The 22490-nt window shown below is 37.1% G+C and overlaps 1 protein-coding gene across 5 annotated transcripts in view; it reads right to left on the bottom strand.

Annotated features, from left to right (window-relative positions):
• The window catches only part of LOC108706932 (sodium/potassium/calcium exchanger 2), a 118730-nt gene that overhangs the window by 37265 nt on the left and 58975 nt on the right, over window positions 1–22490 (bottom strand). For all 5 annotated transcript variants that reach the window (XM_041580079.1, XM_041580078.1, XM_041580081.1 and 2 more), the window contains 2 exons: window positions 20953–20985; window positions 14787–14895 (listed from right to left, as the gene is read on the bottom strand). In XM_041580079.1, coding sequence (XP_041436013.1) covers window positions 14787–14895; window positions 20953–20985 — 142 coding nt within the window. The remainder of the gene's footprint in view (window positions 1–14786; window positions 14896–20952; window positions 20986–22490) is intronic.

Consider the following 22490-nt stretch of genomic DNA (forward strand, 5'->3'; position numbering starts at 1 on the left):
CAGTCATTTTTAAATACAAATATTGCTTTTTTAACTACCAACTGCACCTTGACTTGCAGTACGCTTTATAGCTTTATTATTTGTTTAAATCCATCCATGAAACAACTTCCATGTAGTTAATATTCCAGTGATATCATGGAGTAAACAGGTGCTGACTGATAACACATTGCGGGAGGTAGAAGTCAAAATACAAATAAGATCAATAACTCAAATCCATAATATATTAGGCTGTTATAATACTTGTAAGATATAGAACAGTGCTGTCCAACTTCTGTGATACCGAGGGCCAGAATTCTTCTGGCCTACATGGTGGAGGGCCGATAATGGAAGCCAGTGTTGATATATATTTATTATTTATATATAAATAGTACCAAATACAAAAAAACGTCACATGCTTTAGTGGTGTATATAACTACCCAACAGTCCTGTGGCCCCAGGTATGCCTGGCTATGGGGTCAGCCTTATGGCAGTTCCCTTACATGGCCACGTTTTTCCCTTTGACTTGGCTGTGGATTTTCGTGGGGGCCTTCACTGATGTCCTTTCTTTAAAGTAACAAGTAAATATATAATTTATATGTGGCACAAACTATATATTTGCTTATATATATATATATATATATATATATATATATATATATATATATATATATATATATATATATATATATATATATATTTAGTTTGTGTGTATGTGTATAAATAACACATTAGATCGCACCGCACTAAGAAACAAAATGGTCAAGAGCACTGACACCAGTGGGATTTAAAGGTTTCCATTTCTCACCAAAGCGACATCACATCTGTGCACTGATGTTACATCTGAGATTCCCAGGGAATTTCTGGTGTCTCAAGGTTATGTGCCAATTCATGACTTGTCAATGCTGGCATCACAGAGCCACACGGCTCAGTGACTATATCAACGGGTACCAGACTGGTGTAAACTTGACAGCAGATCAGAATGTACAGTACTGTTCAGAAATTTAGACAAATTAAAAGTGGCAGACATTTCTCTATAGATTTACAGCAAAAAGTTATGCACTGTAATTTTTTCAGAAGTTATGCAGCATTTGGAGAGCACTGGTGTTCAGCATTTTATATAAATGGCACAGAGTAGAACAGGCTGCAGAAAGTGCCAGCAAACCAGAGGTCAGAGGGAGAGGTTAGTTACGACAGGTTGAGTTTAGGGAAAATTAGGTCCAGAGGAAAGCCAGTTCTAGAAAGTTATATCTGGTCATCCATGTCATTATCATTCCATCGGATTTGGTGGATGTGAGAGGCTGCTAGATCGAAATACTTTTATGTACTACAGAATATGCTACTGATTCATATAGGATTATAAAAATTAATTGCTTGTTGTTAGGTTTTATGTTTCCACCATAATACCACACAACTTATTTGCAGAAATACAACAAACCCAACTTTATAAATACATATCAAAAACTCCAAACCACTCAGCATCAGCACTACAGCATCAGGGAGAAAACACAATTTGAAGGAAAGACAACAGCCCTAAGGACAACTGTAATAATGGGCAGCAGTTATACACGGGTATGTTTTATTATTGCCAAGTAACCATGCGTCTAAAATTTGAAAAAAAAAAACAAGTTAGAGGTAAACCTGCTAACGGGTCAACACAAATAAACATGTGGTAAAAGATTGTGATTTGTGCTTATTATTTCCCATATTTTAATTTATATTATCCTTTATTCATAGATTGCAAACATATTATGTAGCATTTTACTGTAGCCACAAGGAAAATTTATTTTAGGTTGGAGAGGAACTGAACTCAGGACCGCAGCACTGCAATGAAACCGTTTGTACATTGTAACTCATTTTTGACCCTGATTCTTTCTGAATATAAGGATATTCTTTTACATTTGATTTTTTCTTGGTCTAAACAAATGTAGGGAATTAGTGCAAAACCCTGGCACTTATCCCTGTAAGGGCACAGGCATAGATCCTGTGTCTGTGTGCTGTAAGCTGTTACCTAGCAACCAGCTGTTCAGTGATCTCAGTGCAGCAGGAAGTGACACAGCAGCTAGTGAGTGGCTGGCAGGAAGAGGAAGTCACAGATACTGGCAGAAGAGAAAAGCCTGGCAGAAAGAACCATGCGGTGGATAGAGAGAGAGAGAGAGAGAGAGATCAGAAAGCTGATAGCAGGCCTGGAAAGCTGAGAAGTTTCACCAAAAGCAGACATTTGGGTCAGACTGGCACAGGGAAGCCAGATACTGTGCCTGGAGGGACAGAGTGTGAAAGGAATCCAGACTGGAGGAGCAACCAGCAGGAGATTCCAATCTGAGCATCCAAAGGGGCTGGTAGTCACACTGTATGTCTGAATGTGCTGAATGTGCTAGCCTGAAGAGAACTCTATAAAGCATCCGAAGACTATTTGGAGTGAATATCCTGTTTAAAGGGACAGCACCCTAAAGAAGTGCTTAAAGATACAGAGACTATGATGTGGAAGGACATTAAAGGAAAACTATATCCCCAAAATAAATACTTAAGCAACAGATTAAGTGACATATTAAAGAAACTTACCAAACTGGTATATATGTGTAAGTAAATATTGCCCTTTTACATCTCTTGCCTTGAGCCAACATTTCGTGATGGTCTATGTGCTGCCTCAGACGGCCCTTATTTTTTAAAATGGCAATTTTCTATTTATGATTACCCAATGGCACATACTAATAGAAAAGTATATTATTATGAAAATTGTTTATTTACATGAAGCAGGGTTTTACATATGAGCTGTGTTATGCAATATCTTTATTGAGACCTACTATTGTTTAGGGTGTATAGTTTTACATTAAAGGACTTTGCCCTCTTTACGTTAGCTAGATTGTTAGCACAAGCAAGTTAGTTAGTGAGGCCCTACTCCCACCGGTTAGGAGTAATATTTGTACTAGTTGGCCATTTAATTTTAGATAAACAGTTATTCAGTTAAACAAATACTGTGTGTGTTTTATTACTGGATTCCTAGTGGGGCCACCCATAGGTGCATTTCCGGATCCCACTAGGTGGAGGCACTGCGCTAGTTAGTACCAGGTACCCAGTCTCTCCCAATACCACTGCGGAGTGGCTCAGGTTTGTCCCATGCCATTGGGTAAGGGCCACACGTGGAGTGTAACACTGACAAAGGGGTGTCGAAAGGGTTACACAAATATATTCAGCAGATTCAATCACTACTGAAAAGGAATTAGGAAGTAACTATCAGCCAATATTTATTATGAATAATCATGTAATAAACATATATTCTGCCTTCCTAGTTGTGTTCTTAAACATGTGAATTGTGTTCTGGGCCCACAAAGGATAATTAGAATTGTGAAAGGAGGTAAAGCTTCAAATCTAGTCAAGACCGGGTTAATGCTTCAATCTACTATTTTGCTTTATATATACTTTTCTTACAAAATAAGGACACACTTATAAAATAAAAAGACAGCAAATACTTTTTTTTTTAAACATATACAGCAAATACTGTAAAAAGCAAATTTCAAAATGCCTTTAAAAAAGTTAAAGTGAATGTCTTCTGAAATATATTCAGTGGACGAAAAAATTGCTTTTCTAGCAAATACTGCAAGTGCTACAGAGCATGCTGTGCTATTCATATTTCTAATCACTTGTCCCCAGATATTAAGAGCCATGGTACAAGTCTTTGTCAGAAGCAATTTAAGATTGCCAAGCACTCCATGGGAGAAGAAATTTCTGCTTTATAGATATAAAGCAATTCCATCAAAGAAAGACACTTCTGCATATGTGTGTTTATGCTAAAAGACCAAAAAGTCCCTTTAAGGCCGACTGTCAATTCTTCTGTTAGTAAAAGATGTGCTTTTATACAGTTAGAACTGTCTGATTCACAATAAATGCAGCACGGGACAATTTCCATATGCTCAAATTTTTGATCTGATTCAGGGAAAAATTAGGGGCCTGGAGGAAATAAGAAAATGACAGCAGTTCTACTCAAATGGAAAGATATTTTAGATAAGGGTTGCCTCTCCAACCACTGAAAATGCAATTTTCCAGCAGATCTAGCATGCTGGGAATTGTATTTCAAGACGGTTGGATGTGCAATGACTTTTACATTTTTGTAATGGACGAGAAACATCCCTTCTGCATTTCTCTATTTGTTGTAAGACTATAATATTCTAGAAGATTTGTGCTTGTGTTACAAAGCAAAAAGTATATGTAGCATAAGATAATTCTACACATGATACTGTCAGATTAGCCTTCCTTACATATAAAAAATTGTATTGAAAAATCCTACCAATCGAAATGCAACTCCATATTTGTAAGGAAACGCTAGCTATCAAGAGAGCAGACTATTTCACCACTCAACGGGAGGCAGAATCATTCCATTTTCCCTTAATCCTTTTTCATCAGGTTCTAATGAATTATTAGCATCAGTCCTATGCATTTTCAGTGTTGTTTCTAATGTAGGAGCCGCCTGAGGCTAGCCTCATTGGCACAGTGTACTTTGCCTAAGCATCTGTCTTACCTTCTACCTTTATTACCCATCTCTGCCTTTCGGAGTCTTTCAGCAGAGAAATACATGCAGTATTTGTGCATGCCTTTAAAGGGGACCCATCACCCAAAAAAAATATTTCAAATCCTATTTTATCATGTTAGTCAAGCAAAATGAACTTTAATTACACTGTAAAAATTATTTGAATCTTGTTTGCCTCCAAGTCTGGAATTCAAAATTAAGCACCTGCTTTGAGGCCACTGGGAGCAACATCCAAGGGCTTGGAGAGCAACATGTTGCTCACGAGCTACCGGTTGGGTGTCAGTGATCTAGGAAGTGCTGAATGGAAAGTGAAAGTAATTGCTTGCCCCTCCTTTATGCTTAAGGCATAGAGGAGGGGCAGGCAATATTTGACTGACAGCTAAGATTTTTAAATGAGTTTACAACCGCTATGAATGCTTAAGTAAAAAAAGAAATTGGATTCCATGTTTAATTTGAAAATTACTTTTATTATACAGCTTTTTATTTCTGGGTGAGAGGTCCACTTTAAAGGGATAGTAACACCTCAATGCTGCAAACTCTTGGAGCCACCATTTTGCAGGTTTCTAACTCAAGGTATACTTTGAATTGCAGTTAATTTTGCCTACTACCTTACTACAGAAGGTGAGGGCAAATCATTACAAAACTATGAAAAAAAGAATAATGAAAACCAATTGGAGATTTACTTAAAGTTGCTTAGTGTAATATCCAGAAAAATATCATGCAAAATCGGGGACAATTACCCATTGAAATGCATTATACGTGTCTGTAAAATGTGGTAAACGTAAAATAAGGGGATGTAAAATTGAGGTTCCACTGTAATGCCAAAGTGTCAAATGTGAATCATGCAGGATAATATACACTCAGCCTAAAGCTCCAGCAAATTTTATTATGAAAAATCTGGAGCATAACCTTGCTTCCCAAGGCTAATATTTAATAAGTGAAGATGGAGAGGAACCAAACATATTCTCTAAAATAGGCAAAAGAATTTCCAGCAATGAATCGATAATCTATGTTGCAAAGTCACAGGCATTGTTTACTTACAGAAAGTATGGCTTCTATTCCAAAGGCGTCTATGAAGTATCCTTTGTCACAGTTATGAGGTAAAATGGGAGACCTTATGGCAAATTTACTAAAGGGCGAAGTGACTAACGCGGGCGAAAATTCACCAGAGTGATGTCATTTCGGTACTTCAGTGATTTACTAACGCTACTAATGGTGTAACTTCACTAGAGGAGGAGAAAGACTCTAGCTGTACTTCGCTCCCTAACACCTGGCGAATTTGTGCTCTGGCGAATTCACTAAGATGCGGATTTTACTGAACATCACCTCTTGCGTTCGCCACCTCAGACCAGGCGAAGTGCAATAGAGTAGATAGGAGTTCCTCAAAAAATCGTTGAAAATCTTTCTAAGTCCCAAAAAACACTAGCGTCTTTTCATTTTTCAGAGTGACTTTGGATTTTAGTAAATTAGCGTTGTCCTGGCGAAATGTTGCGCTGTGAGCGAAGCTGTCGCTGGTGAATTTTCTGAGGTTAGTGAATTTGCCCCCTAGAGTTAATTGCATGCTCTAAAATTTGATATAAGTGGTATCACTGAGAGCTGGTGGGATGAAACGTGACTGGACTGTGAATTTAAATGGCTACATTCTTTTTAGGATGGACTGAGACAGAGTGATTAAAAATGGTGGAGGAGTGTGTTTGTATGTAAAGCCTGAATTAAAGCCAAGCACTAAAGAAATAACCATTGCTGTCACTGGTGAGGGTTTGGAATCCCTCTGGATAGAGATTTTGACTGGGCAAAAGGTTACAAAGAAAATGATCATTGGTGTGTGCTATAAACCACCTTGTATAAGTGACAAGTATGAAGCCCAGCTACTCTTGCAGATACAAGCGGCTTCACAGCTGGGTCAAGTTGTTGCTATGGGTGACTTCAATTATCCAGACATTGACTGGGGTAATGGGGTTGCCAAGACAGAAAAATCTAGTAGGTTTGTAAATATGCTGAATGACAACTTTTTATTGTAGTTCGTTCAAGAACCTACTAGGAATAATTCTCTTTTGGATCTAGTAATACCTAATAATACTGAACTCATCTATAGCAATGTGTGGGTGAGCATTTAGGGAATAGTAATCATAACATGGTCTCCTTTGAGATTCTGTTGCAGAAGCAATACTATAAGGGAGTAACTAAAACACAAAATTTCAGACGTGCAAACTTTGACAGTATAAGGGCATCTCTGCAACACATTAAGTGGGAAATGCTTTTCACAGGGTTAAACACGGAACAAAGATGGGAAGTCTTTAAAATGCTGCTTAATAAATATACATGTCAGTATATTCCCCTTGTAAGCAAGGAACGTCATTGCAAAGCAAAACCTTTTTGGTTCAATAGAAGTGTTGGTGTTGAGGTGGGTAAGAAAAGACGTGCTTTTAAGGCTTTCAAGTTAGCTGGGACAGCTGAATCATTTATAAGGTACAAGGAGGCCAAAAAATCAGACAAGCTAAAAACGTTATGGAAAAGGGTATTGCAGCAAGCAGTAAAAATAATTCAAAATAATTTTTTAAACATTTAAATAGTAAAAAAATGAGGCAGGAAGGGGTGGGGCTCCTAATATTAGAGGGGGGTCAGCTGGTTAATGAGAACAGAAAAAGAGATGAGATTCTGAACTGTTATTTTTCGTCTGTCTAAACAAATGAAGAACCAGTTAATGAAGGTTTCCTTCTTAATAGTCCAATTCTAGTAATACAACTAATGTTGCATGGTTCACACATGAGGAAATTAAAAAGAGACTAGTACATGTTAAGATAAACAAAGGTCCGGGCCAGATAGTATTCATCCCAGGGTACTTAGTGAGCTTAGCTCTGTGATTGCCAAACCTCTATACTTAATTTTCAGGATTCATTGAGGTCTGGCATAGTGCCGAGAGACTGGAAAATTGCTAATGTGGTGACTCTATTCAAAAACGATCCCGTTCTCAGCCTCAAAACCATAGGCCAATTAGTCTGGCGTCAATGTTAGGAAAGCTATTAAAATGGTTAAAAAGGATAAAATACTGGACCTCATAGCAAATCATAATAAGTTGGAAAACCGGGCAGCAATCCGGAAAATGAGTTTCAATGTTGATAAATGCAAGGTTCTACACTTTGGCAAAAATAATATAAATGCAAGTTATACACTAAATGTCAGTGTTGGGCATTTCCTTAACTGAGAAGGATCTAAGAGTTCCAGACAGTGTCATTCTGTGACCCCTAAAGAAATAAAAGGTCTTTCTTGCATAAAAAATGGCATTAACTCAAGGGATGAAAACATAATTATGCCTCTTTTTAGGTCCCTGGTAAGGCCTCATCTGGAGTGTTTTGGACTCCAGTCCTTAAGAGGGATACATATGAGCTGGAGAGAGTGCAGAGACGTGCAAACAAACTGGTTAGGGGGATGGAAGGTTTCAGTTATGATGGTAGACTGTCAAGGTAGTGGTTGTTTTCTCTGATATAAAAAAGGTGCTTGCAAGGGGACATGATTACACTTTACAAGTATATTAGAGGACATTATAGACAAATCCATAAAGAGGATCACCGTACCAGAGGCCACCCCTTCAGACTAGAAGAAAAGAACTTTCATTTGAAGCAAGGTAGGTGGTTCTTCACAGTCAGGACAGTGAGGTTGTGGAATGCACTGCCGGGTGATATTGTGATGGCTGATTCAGTTAATGCCTTTAAGAATGGCTTGGATGATTTCTTGACATAATATCAAAGGCTATTGTGATACTAAATTCTATAGTTAGTTTAGATATGGGTATATATAAGTTATGTGAGAGTAAGGAGGGGTGCGTGTATGGATGCTGGGTTTTCATTTGGAGGGGTGGACTTTGTCTTTTTTCAACCCGATTTAACTGTAACTATGAAGCAAAGTAGGAGTAACACCTCAGCTGAATGATTTATTGAAGCAGTGAAGACACACTACAGGACCAATTCATCATGTGGTGTAAAAAACAGTGACAAAAGAGACCACAATCAATAGGCATCGCTGTGTACAACACATATTTATCAAGCTATGTATTGATTTTCAGCGAACAGTGTAAATATCCACTGTTACACCGTTAATTTGGGTTGAAAAAAGATCAAAGTCCATCAAGTTCAACCCCTCCAAATAAAACCAGCTCACTTACATACACACACCCATCCATACCAATATCTATATTAATTGTAGATTTTAGTATCACCATAGCCTTGGATATTATGCTTGTCCAACAAATCATCCAAGCCCCTCTTAAAGGCATTAACATTAACATAAACCATCACAGCAACATGCAGCAGTGAATTCCACAACCTCACTGCCCTCACTGTGAAGAACCACCTAAACTGCTTCAAATGAAAGTTAGACCAAATGGACTATTAATTTGTCTATGCAAGCAGAATGACTGTGTCAGTGTTTCTTTAATTGATTTATATTCTTGTGCCAGAGTCAAAGATACCAACACCCTGGTTTAGTTTCCAGGAGTTTTTGTTTATCACATCCTAGCCAAATTCCCAAAACTTCAAACTACAACCGTACATTTCCCCCAGTTCCATAAAAGCAATGAATATAAATGAAGCAGATTTCCAGAAAATACTGCAGGGTTGACAGGTCTGCTAAGTAAGAAGAGCATCAACAAAGGAAGACAATACATAGAAGGGAATAGAAGCTTTGCTGGATGGCAGATTCAAAGATGCCAGTCAGTGAAATATTTGGGAGGTGATGCTAAGAAGGGAGCAAACATAAAGAAACACTTTCATTAGGTAAACATTCTTCGCATGTTGCTTGGACTGAAAGTCCCATAATCATTGAAGCATACTGTATACTTGCTTGTGAGGGACAGGATGATTCCTGGTGCTTCTATTGAAGGCTGGGGAAGTTTGTTTTGCTTGGAGCAGGCATTTCTCTACATTCCATAGGGTAAATTTACTAAATTTGCCAGCGACGGCTTTGTAGACATCGCAACACTTCGCCTGGCAAAAATTCGCTCAGACAGCGCTACTTTACTAAAATGCGAAGTTTCCAACAGGGCATCGGACGCTGGCGAATTTTCGTTAGCTTTACTTCGGCAATGTGACCAAATCAAAGCGCTAGCGTTCAATTCTGCCTAGTGCAACTTCGCTAGAGTTCATGCGCTCAGGCTTATTTGCATATGGCGGGAAATTTTACGTTGAATGGACCTCTTTATGTTACATGCTGCATCTAATACATTACATTTACACTGATAACTACACATGCCAAGGGAATCAATTGAGTTGTTATAATGCCCTACACAAAAGCCCAGTGTAAAATAATGTTCCCATATGTTATAAAATGTAGGGGGGAAACCGGTTACACAAAAAAAAATGTAAACACTTTTGCAGCCTATCACCCCGAAAAAAGCAAAAGATGCCAGCGTTTTTTGGACTTAGAAGTTTATCCACTAAAAAATATGATGTAAGTAACTGAAGATTGAGGAAGTTCTATGCACTGCATTGCACTTCGCCTGGTCTGAGCTGGGGAAGGCAAGTCTACCGAAAAAAGGTAACGTTCATTAAAATCTGCATTTTAGTGAATTTGCAGAGTAACCTCAGTTACAGCACGAATGACAGCTAGCGTCTATCTCCTTCGCTAACAAAGTGATGCCTGTGCCTTTTAGTAAATAGGCAAAGTCCCTGAAAGCAGTAACGCTGACGAATTGTCGCCAGCGTTAGTCACTTCGCTCTTTAGTAAATCTGCCCCCCTAGTATCTTGCCAAACCAAGGTAGTTGATTGAGACTATGTTAAATTGGGGTGTATTTTCTCATTTATCAATTCTTAGTCATGCCTTTAGGTAATCTTTCATGCTGCTCTTACACTGCAGGAAGTGCTAACAAATGCTTATCCAATAATAAAATAAAAAATAGGAACTGAAATGATTAATTTTTCATTTCTAGGATAGAGCACTGGAAGGTGTAGTAGAAAGGTCAGTCAACAGCAACTGAAAAGGATAACCTGGGTTGAGCAGAACACCTGGAGTGAATGAGCTCAGTTTGTAAGCTACTAATGTAAACTTTAGTCATGTATAATTAATTCCCTTCTTTTATTTGGCAATGCAGCAATTTATAGTTTGGCTGGCGTAATCAGTTAGATGCTACTCATCAGGATATTACCCCTGTTGTGAAATTAAATATTTCATCAGTACTGTCGGCACACTCTTAAATTATTGTTTCTAAATGGATGGAAGTCATCTGTTTTCATGCATATACTCAGAAACCTTAAAAACTACCTAATACCTATAAAGATTTTATAGCTATATATAAACTAATTATTCCCAAAGGCCAGCACCAATATGAAAGCCCCTATAGCTGAGAAAAATCTTAAAGGAAAACTATACCCCCAAAATGAATACTTAAGCAACAGATAGTTTATATCAAATTGAATGACATATTAAAGAATCTTACCAAACTGGAATATATATTTACATAAATATTGCCCTTTTACATCTCTTGCCTTGAACCACCATTTCGTGACTCTATCTGTGCTGCCTCAGAGATCACCTGACCAGAAATACTACAACACTAACTGTAACAGGAAGAAGTGAGGAAGCAAAAGGCACAACTCTGTCTATTAATTGGCTCATGTGACCTTACATGTGGTTTGTATGTGTACACAGTGAATCTTACGATCTCAGTGGGCGGCCCTTATTTTTTAAAATGGCAATTTTCTATTTATGATTACCCAATGGCACATACTACTAAAAAAGTATATTATAATGATAATGGTTAATTTACATGAAGCAGGGTTTTAAACATGAGCTGTTTTACTCAGTATCTTTTAATAGAGACCCACATTGTTTGGGGGGTATAGTTTTCCTTTAATTAGCAATAGGTGCTCAAACATTCAAATTTGTGCCTCATCTGCAATATTTCCAGAGACTTCTAGGCGCATTAGCCATACTCTTTTATAAGATGAGTAGCCAGTCAGTTAGCCCAGCATAAATGTACGTATTTTAGCACGATGCCTTACAAGATCTTTCAGCAGCTTATAAAGAATAACAATTTTCTTTTCATACACCATGTTGCTATGTTGGAATAGACAAATCTGCAGAAGGGCAATTCAGATTCTGTAAAAGCTTAGATAAATGCTGTATATTGCTCAGGGGTCATACCCTCCTTAATGCTTTACATTAATGGATAATCATTTCACATACACAGACCATTACTGATAAATATTTGAAATGTTATGCCACATATTTTGCCATTTTCAGTCTGGCAAGATCCTGCACAGATTGATCAACATTTGCCTTTGCATATTGAAACTGGAACTGGTGCAAAGGTACAGCGTAGCAGCTAATAAATTCATTGTCATACCATATTAAAATGTATTTATTACTTACGTTTCTTATTTAATTGGCATGTAAAGGTAAACTGAAGTGTGTAAGAAATATGAAAGAGAGATAAGTTTTTAGTGCAATGGGCATAAGTACCTCCTGCTGAAGTGTTGTATTCTGGCACCATTCACCATCTGTCAACTGATAATTAAATTAGAAGCAACCAGGTAGATGAAATAGAGTGGAGTGCAAATGAAAATTAGGTTTTGGGGTTCTGAACCACTCCAAGGTGACCACAGCCCTTAAGGTTAACTTTTAGTATTTTATAAAATGGCTAATTCTAAGCAACCTTTCCATCAACCTTTCAAATGGGGGTCAATGACCCCATCTAAAAATAAATGCTCTATAAGGCTACACATTTATAGTTATTGTTATTTAGCTTTCTATTCAAGCCTCTCATTTTCATATTCCAATCTCTTATTCAAATCAGTGCATGGTTGCTAGGGTAATTTGGACCTTGGCAACCAGATCGCTGAAATTGCAAACTGGACAGCTGCTGAACCAGAATCCAAATAACTCAAATAATAAACCAATAAATGATAAACCACAAATAATAAAAAAAATTAAAACCAATTGCAAATTGTTTAAGGAAACCACTCTCTATATCATACTAAAAGTTACTGTAAAGGTGAACAACCCCTTTAGGCAGTGAAGATGTATAGAATATAAACATTTCAATACATGGTTGGTTAGTAATTAATTCAGATTGTATTACATGAAAGATTAGAACAACCCCTTTAGGCAGTGAAGATGTTTGCCTCTGGAGATGCTACTAGTTGATTCCCAGCACATGATCTTTGCTGCTGTCAATTACCTGACTGAGCTTAGGGAACAACTCACCATATAGTGTATATATATATATATATATATGTATGTATATATATAGAATATAAACATTTCAATACATGGTTGGTTAGTAATTAATTCAATGTATTACATGAAAGATAAGAAACCAGTGCAGCTTGCTACATAATTTATTAATATTAATATAGGGCCCCTGTCCTGCTGGAATTCATGCATAGAATGCCATTAGCTGCCACTTGGGGAGTCTTCCTTCCCCCCTTTTTTCTGGCGTGACCACCAGAGCCGGATTTGCCTCTGAGGGCTCACAGAGGCTAGTGTCCTCCAGCGCCTCCCTCCCTACTACAGGATCACGTGCATGCGAATCCACCATACCGGAGCACTAAGCACATACCCATGTGACTGGGTGGCATGCAGCCCCTTAATTTTTGCCACCCTAGGCCCAGGCCTTTGTGGCATTGTGCAAATCTGGGCATGGTGACCACACATACAGTGCCTGAGCTTCCACCATACGGCCCCACTAACATTAATACTCTCAGTTCCCTGGCACACAATCATCTCAAGGGATTCAATCCCCCACCTAATCACGCCCCATGCTTGCTAGCCCTCTCTAACGTTCACTCCTAGGGGTATATTTATCAAAAAGTGAAGTTGGAAATCGCCACAGTCCAGAGTGAAATTCTGCCACTCTCCATTCATTTCTATGGGATTTTTAAAAGAGTATTTATCAATGGGTGAAAGTGAAAGTTCACCATTTGATAAATATGCCTTTAAAAATGCCATAGAAATGAATGGAGAGTGGTGGAATTTCACTCCAGAGGACTGTGTTGATCTCTAACTTTACTTTTTGATAAATATACCCCCTAGAGTGAACTCACTTGCCACTATCCTTTAGCTAGCCTTGACAGCACTAATTCCCTGTAGGTCTGGCCACTCCAGTCTGTATGTTGCATCTTGATGTTCCTAGGCCTCATCGAGGCATAGCCTTTTATATAGGCTCCTGCAGGGGGTCCCCCTACATGCCAACCTTAGGGGTTGTCGTCACATGTTGGCTGAACTTGCACTTTCCTTAATTGATTGCTATTCTACTTGCTGCATTAAAGTCCTGCTTGCATTCATATCATTAAATACACTGAAACATACAAGTGCAACAACACCCCCCTTAGGAATTACAGCCTGTCTACTGCAATGTTCAGACACAATACATTGCTTTAAATAATACTGTTACTTGTACTGTATGTGTTTTCTACATTATAGTAATTATTCCATTATTCATGTATAATTCTCAAAGCAAAAAACACACCTGATAAAGGATCGATGGAGGTCTGAAACATGTTGTGCCCATAAACTAAACTTTGGAAGTTAACCTAATGGATTATTCTACAAAATGTATTAAATTTTTTTTAAAATCTGTAATATGTTACACTATACAAAAAATAGCATTCAGAATGTGGACTTGTACAAGCTATAATGAAGACTTGTTGTTCAAAACCCCCAAACTGTGCAAAGCCAGACAAACCAGCAGATGATTACAGCCTGTACACATGAGGCTATGGTGCTCTCAAGTACTCTCTAGTAAATATAGATTGATAATATAAAAACATATTTGATGTCCACAAATATATACTTATTTAACAGGTTTACCAAGGCTTAAATAACAGTGTTCAAAAATACTAGTAACAGCAATCTATGATTAATTCTGTTTAAACGTTGCTTGTGTGCTTTCAGCAATTGCGGCTGCTTCTATTTGCCTTAAGCAATTCCTTCCCTGCCAGATATTCACATGCATTCAGCTGGGCTGCTCTAGCGTAAGTATAGGGTGTTATATAAATACTCCATGTGTGAAGAGAAGAACGTGGCAGGCCTGCACACGGAACACCCAGAGGCTATGAATAGAGCAAAAATCAGGAAAGCAAGGAAGCGTTAAAGTGCTAAAAAGTAAGTTCTTTTTAAAGACCTTGCATCAGCATCAATATTATCACTTTTCATCTGATGCATTTTTTTAAAAAACAATCTGCATCACTAAGTCAACCTGAATTAAGGTCTTTTATAGAAAGTCTTTCTTTTGGCTTGGACATTCATTTAAAAAACTGTTAAAAAATATCAAGATTGAGCTGAAATTACCTTCAGAAAGAGGATCCAATGTGTGTATCATTAGCTGGAAAATGCTGTTCCTCATGAAACTATTATGCAGAGAGGCCGAGCTACCACCTCTTTGTAAACGAGGCTTTGTCTGAAACAAATATGAATAAATGGAATAATTTAAAAAAGATTCAAATAACAATCTGTTTTTACACAAATAAAAAGCCAGTGCTTTAAATGTTGAAACATGCTACATTGCGAGGTAATTCTCTCTGTTTTGCACTGTACAGTTTTATTATCTGGTACCTATGCAGAGGTGAGCAAATAATCCTGTTCCCTGTGGATAGTTATGTATAACATTAAAGAGACCTGTCGCCCTAAACAATAATTTCAAAATCTTTTCTATTGTTTGTCAAGCTTATACTATATAAATTATTTAAATCTTGTTTGCTTCACTCTTGGAATCCACCATCACAGCAAGCAAGGGGGTGCTATAGTGTGAACACTGGTATTAAAGAGGAATTATCGCCAAAAGGAAAATTTTGTATACGCTTCATCATACAGAAATAAGAAACTTTGTAAATGCAATCAATTAAATATTCTGCATTGTTTCTGAAATAATCAGGCTTATCTTCACTATTCCTCTCTCAGCATCTGTTTCTCTTCATTCTGTCTTCATGCAGCAGTTAGGTGTCAGATATTCATTCACGATTAGATCTAATATATCTTATGGGGGGGGCTTCCTTTCCTAGCAGATGTATCAGAGCTCATTCAAATAACTGATTTCAGTACAAAAAAATCTAACAAAATAACTGCCTTTTGCACAAATCCTGCATGTAGAGAGACATGTCTGGTGATTTTAATAGAGTAAGCTCTAATACATCTTCTAGGCAAAATGAGTCCCCCTGTAAGATATAGTGGATCTAACTGTCAGTGATTATCTCACACCCAACTGCTGCATGAAGAGAGAATGAAGAAAAACAGATGCTGAGAGAGGAATAGTGAAGATGAACAGTACAGAAGCTTGTAATTAGAAAGTTTCTTATTTCAGTATGGTGAAGCTTATATTAAATTTTAATTTTTGCGATAGTTCCCATCTAAGGAAAACTTAGCATCATCCCAAATTCTTGTTTATGCACCAGAATGGGGGACTTGATGCCCATGCCTACACACAGCCTACACAATTATAGAGAGTGAGCAGGGTGGGAATATGCACTATCCTATGTGCCATGATGCCTAATAACTAGGGTTGCCACCTGGCTGCTATTTTACCGGCCTGGCCGGTAAAAATGATGCTTGATGCCAATGTTATTAATAGAGAAAAATGGCAAGAATATAGGAAGGCCAGTATTTTTTTGCAGAAAAGGTGGCAACCCTACTAATAACTGATTAGGTTGTAATTCAATTGGCTGGATAAGAGAAGTGGTGCAATTCACAGAAAAAGGCCTGGAACAGTGAAACGCTGAGAAGAGTACCCCGATGTGTGCAGATGGCACTAAGACATCAGGCAATTTAGGCTAGTGGGATCTGTATGCTCTACAATACTTAAGGCTGAGCTTGCACATACTGAGGGAGCCATATAAAAAACTAAACAACTAAAAAGTATGTTGGACTGACATTTCAATGATGGAGAGTTGTTGTAATATCTGAGTCCTTAGCTAGCCATTGTAGATCCATCAGATTCACAAAATATGAATTTGGATTTTTGGCCAAGCCCTCATGTAAACCACACCCAATTCCATCCTGAGCATGCCCCCTGCTCTGCTCCCACCAAGGTCTTAAATTTGTATCAATCGTGAAAGTTACAGGAGAGTTGGCAGGTTTGCCATTGGCCATTGGTGAATTCTGTTGGACTGGCCATCTGGGAAGTGAAACATTCGTACATACTTCCCTATATTCCCTGTTTGCTTTAGAGCAACTGGAAAATTAATACCTTCTTATATTTTACTTATACAGGTATGGACCTATTATCCAGAATACTCATATAACATATAACAGATTTTTCTGTAAATTTAATCTTTATACCTTACGTCTACTAGAAAATTATGTAATCATTAAAAAAGGATGGTTTGGTTCCAATAAAGATTAATTATATCTTAGTTTGGATCCTAATTACAAGGTACTGTTTTTTTGATTACACAGAAAAAGGATTTGGATTATTTGGATAAAATTGAGTCTATGGGAAATGGCCTTTCTCTAATTTGGAGCTTTCTGTATCAGGGGTTTCTGGATAACAGTCCACATACCTGTACTTTACTTTTACTATATTTTCCTTATAAATGCCCAAAAATATACAGTATATGACTTTTTATATGACTGATTATAGTTGTGTAATTTCCTTTATTCTTCTTTATTGGCAAATGACAAATGAGCCTACCAGAAAATGAGCATGGTACCCCATAAAATACAATTTCCATTGGTGGACTCATTTGAACATTTGAAAGTCAATTTAACATATTTGTATTTTCTTTCATGTATAAAACACAGTCTTTTGGTATATGTATTACCAGTTTTGCAGACTGTTCAGTGATATTTGGCTACTCTTTAATGCAGATTTGTTGTTCCAGTCAGTCAGATGATCTTTGTGCATCTCTTGGCAAACAGCTGCACATGTTTTTCAGCTGGATCAGTGATTGACTGGCCCATGGTAATACAACATTATTTTGGCTTTGTTTTTGGGATAATTGTCCTGCTAAAATATGAGCTTTCTCTCAGGGTTCATTGAGTAGTATTACCCTGAATTCTTCTCCATTCATTCTTCCTTCTATTTAAAAAAATAAAAAAAACACCCAGTCCCAGATTAAAAGCACAAGACCAAAGTAATGTAGTGGTGGCTCAAAACCAAAATGTGTGAAAGAACTGGTAAACTTTGTACTTAACCCAAAATATTCAAGTAGTTATTGCTGCAAAATGTTGCTGTAAAATTATCAAAATGTGGCAGTTAAATATTTAAACTGTATCTTTTCCGTGCAGTAAAAATTAGAGAATTGGTCAAGGTTCAATTCAATTGGGAGTTGTAACTGAACAGTTTATGTAATATTGTGCCCAATGATTACATAGATTTTTCTAAAATCTCCACTTGTCTCAACCCAGATCTAAATGTTTCTTACTGAACTAAATACGAATGTGCAAGTGTCAAAAGAAGATGATTAATCAAATTCTGTGTGATACAAGTGTTCTGAATTGCAGATGCAAGCAGACTAAATAAAATCTACCCCCTACAGAATGAGGACAAAAATCTACTGATTACACAAAGGATACTGTGAAATCTCAAAAGCTTAAAGCTATATTTTAGCATGAATTATACCATGTAGTTTAATGATAAATCCCCCCATCCTTTTGCAATATTCCTGTATTTATTTTCTAGTGTTTTTTTGGTCACAATTAAATGAACTATATAGCACTTCTCATTACTGCACAGATGTTTTCCAGCTCTTAAAAACTATTGTATTTCACATGTAAAAAGAACTGAAAAAAACTCGGCTCTATATAAGATTATTTGATTGTAAGATTGTGCCCCAACACCCAATATCATTTAGCAATCATATACACCTAACAAGGACACACCTAAGACTAAGAACAATAAGATAAAAAGCTGAAAGGTGTCATGGGACCACACTGCCTTCTCCTAATAACAGATAGTTGCACTCACTTGCCTAAATACAGAAACAAGGATTCTCCTTCATTTTTGCATACTGTAGATCCTTAATATACAGTATATACTGTAATACACATCTATAATATACTTTTTGAACTTAGTTACAGTTCCCACCTTTAGTTGGCAAAGAGTGTTTTTTTATAAGCCTCCTAACACTTCCAAGTTACTAGACTGCAGTATAGATTAGCAATCAGCATTCAGATCACAGTCCTGTACCTTATATTTCCATCTAGGTCATTTATTTGCAGAATCCTACAGATTGCTGAACACATTCTGCCAGCCAATGGCTATCAACAAAAGCTTGAATTTCAGCAGATTATATGATTCTGATCTATGATCTCCTTTTTTGCTAACCTAGGCTAACCTATTGCTTAAACTACACCCTCCAAACCTTCTTAGAAGGCAATGGATTCAAATTGTAGGCAGTGTCTAAAGGATGTTGCAGATCCATTAACAGTATTTTTTGTCTTGGTTATGCAACCTCTGCCAAATCAGCTGTTGTTAAACCACTTATAGATTGGGGGGGGGGGCAATATACCCTCAGACTGTCCTGCTGCTACATGCCTAATACCTATGTAGGCATATTTAGTGCTATGAGCAAAATTTGCTGAACATCGCCATTTTTTATCCACAATGCATCATTTTGACCAAATAATCATTTCAGATGATTGTGTCCACCACAATGTACACACAATGCTCCAAAATACACACAAATTTGCATTTGTTTTAGCAAATAATTTCATAATACTCATTTTCCTCTGTATTTTAGCATGTATGGACCAAATAGCTGTCAGAATTTAATTAATTCCATAGAAATGTCACAAAATCTAAATAGATTAAATAGTGAATATTTATGCACTGATTTTTCCCATTATACAAAACCATGTTAATTGTTAAACCCCCCCCCCAAAAAAAAACAGGTTAACTACAACCTTATGAATGTCACTAGATGCTGGAAATTGTGCTTAGCAGCAGCTGAGGATCATGTGCTATACCAGACCTAGGAAATCCTCTGTGGAAGCAGATTAATGTTAATCTTTCCTTACATTCAATAAACAGGATACTATTGCCATTAAGGAGTAAGAATTACTTAATTTATTTGCAATCTGTGCTCTTCCATTTGCTCGACTACAAATTGTTTCTAGCCGGCACAAAATCCTTTAATACTACATCTTTTAAATGTTCTTTTTTTAAGATCAGTTAACACACAGAACATAAAATCATATAGAAGGTTGATGGATAATGCCCTGAGATACAGCCATCATTTTACATGAACATCTCAAAGATGCAAGGTGTTTCTTGCATTCATATTCATCTCTCTCTCTCTCTCTCTCTCTCTCTCTCTCTCTCTCTCTCTCTCTCTCTCTCTCTTTCATTCTCAAAATAGTTAATTTCTGTATAAAACACAATTCTGCGAATCCCCAGTGCTTCCGAACCAATGCGGGTGTGGTTGAGAGGCATGCTGCCCCCTTAAATGTCTACCGCTCTAGGCCTCTGTGGCCTTTCCACAAATCCAGACCTTAAAGGGATACTGTCATGGGAAAAAAATTTTTTCAAAATGAATCAGTTAATAGAGCTGCTCCAGCAGAATTCTGCACTGAAATCCATTTCTCAAAAGAGCAAACAGATTTTTTTATATTCAATTTTGAAATCTGACATGGGGCTAGACATATTGTCAATTTCCCAGCTGCCCCAAGTCATGTGACTTGTGCTCTGATAAACTTCAATCACTCTTTACTGCTGTACTGCAATTCAGAGTGATATTACCCCCCTCCCTTTTCCCCCCCAGCAGCCAAACAAAAGAACAATAGGAAAGTAACCAGATAACAGCTCCCTAACACAAGATAACAGCTGCCTGGTAGATCTAAGAACAACACTCAATAGTTAAAACCCTTGTCTCACTGAGACACATTCAGTTACATTGAGAAGGAAAAACAGCAGCCTGCCAGAAAGCATTTCTCTCCTAAAGTGCAGGCACAAGTCGCATGACTTGGGGCAGCTGGGAAATTGACAAAATGTCTAGCCCCATGTCAGATTTCAAAATTGAATATAAAAAATTTTGCTCTTTTGAGAAATGGATTTCAGTGCAGAATTCTGCTGGAGCAGCACTATTAACTGATTAATTTTGAAAAAAAATTTTTTTCCTATGACAGTATCCCTTTAAGCATAGAGTTAATGATTGTATTCGTTCCTATGTTAGAGGATGTTGAAGACTGCACATTAGTTTAAATCATCTTCCACACTTCCTTTCTAAGAGAGATTCTGTAATTTCATACCACCTTAAGGATAGAGTTAATGGCTGTATGCTTTTCTATGTTAAAGAGTGTTAAAAAAACGGTAGTTTAAATCAGCTTCCAAACTTCCTTTGCAAGGGTTTTTTAAGATTATATGTTTGAAAGAGCTTTGATGATTTTACACAACCTAATATTATAGGTTTTACAATGGTGTGCGTATGTACTGACATGCATAATCCAAAGTGCATGTTATTTTACTTTTACTAATCCTTGATATAATTGCACAGTGCATAAATGTATTGGTAATGACACTCACCTTGTCTGAGGAAGCTGCTGTTTCACTCCAAGTCTGCAAAATGGGAAAATGATATATGGATTTTAATACAGGATACAAAAATATTAAATAAATATGTGCTTATAAGTACAGTATAGTATATTTCCTATATTATATTGTAAATATGCACACACAAAATTGTATGTAACACATCTTCTTGGCAAAAGGAGCCCCCTATAAGATATATTGAATCTAACTGTCAATGAATATTTGACACCCAACTCCTGCATGAAGATAGGATGAAGAGAAACAGATGCTGAGAGAGGAATAGCAAAGATAAACTTGATTATTTCAGAAATGGTACAGACTTTTTTAATTGCTTATATTTAGAAAGTTTCTTATTTCAGTATGCTGAAGCTTAATTAACATTTTTATTTTCATGATAGTTCCCTGTTAAGGTCCACAGTTGGTGTTTGAACAAACAAAAGAGTAAATTGAATCCAGACCAAACAATTATTAGTCAACAATTAAATGTCTCTAAATCCATATCCCTTTTCTTGGGATTGCTTCAATGTATTCTGGATTGGGTTTTAGCCCAAGGACATCAAAAATGTTTATGTGACAAATATTTCAGCTATTTAGGCCTTAGTTAAGTGAGTACAAGGACTTCTAAGACAATTATCTCAGAGATATCACCTGTGCCACATGAAATGTTAGGAAGTCAGAAGCTTAGGAAGATTAGTGTATTGCTGAGAAATCGGAGGGATCTGGGTTTTTGGAGAACATGGCTGTTTTTATCAATCTGCTACAGGCTCTTTGGCAGAGATGGGTTGCACCTCTTGTGAATTTGCTTCAGGGGAGAGGATTGCAAGAAGGTTGGAGGAGATTTTAAACTTGGCTTTGGGGATTGGGAGCAGTGAGTAATTCTGTGGAAATTAGATATCAGTAATAGTTGGGACAATACAGGTTGTATTTACAAAAGTTACAATAGGAACTTTGTATGCAAAATTTTAGAGTAGGACAAAGTTATATTAGTTTGCTCTTAGATAGTATTTTTAAGGCAGATTATTCTATTATAATACTGTTGTGCTCCACTTTTTATTGCTGTTAATCTAAATAAAAGTGCTAGAGCAAATCCTTGTTTTGTATAATATTTTATTTTTAAGGGTGTATTGACATTACTGATACAAAAAAGGGGGGTTGTGGGTGCACACCTTAGGCTAAATTTTAATATGATTGGGTACAATGGAAGTGCTACTGACCTGGCCAGTTAACCAATGTACTCCCTCCTAAAACTCGCAAAAGCAGATGGTGGGGGAGGATTTAGCCCACAGGTTGAAACCAAGGTACAGGAGATATTTACTCCAAGTAATGCTATTAAGCAGAGAGGTAAAAGAGCTTTTATACTATGAACAGAGGTATGGTGGCTTATCAATTTTATGATCATAACTTTGTAACAAAAAATTATGAATTTCTTAGACAGGGGATCAGGGAATGTGCATTGATTAACTGGCCAGGTCAGTAGCACTTCCATTGTACCTAAACATATTAAAATTTAGCTTTAGGTGTGCACCCACAAA

This window comes from Xenopus laevis, chromosome 1S, assembly GCF_017654675.1.
Source record: "Xenopus laevis strain J_2021 chromosome 1S, Xenopus_laevis_v10.1, whole genome shotgun sequence".
Classification (NCBI taxonomy): Eukaryota; Metazoa; Chordata; class Amphibia; order Anura; family Pipidae; genus Xenopus; species Xenopus laevis.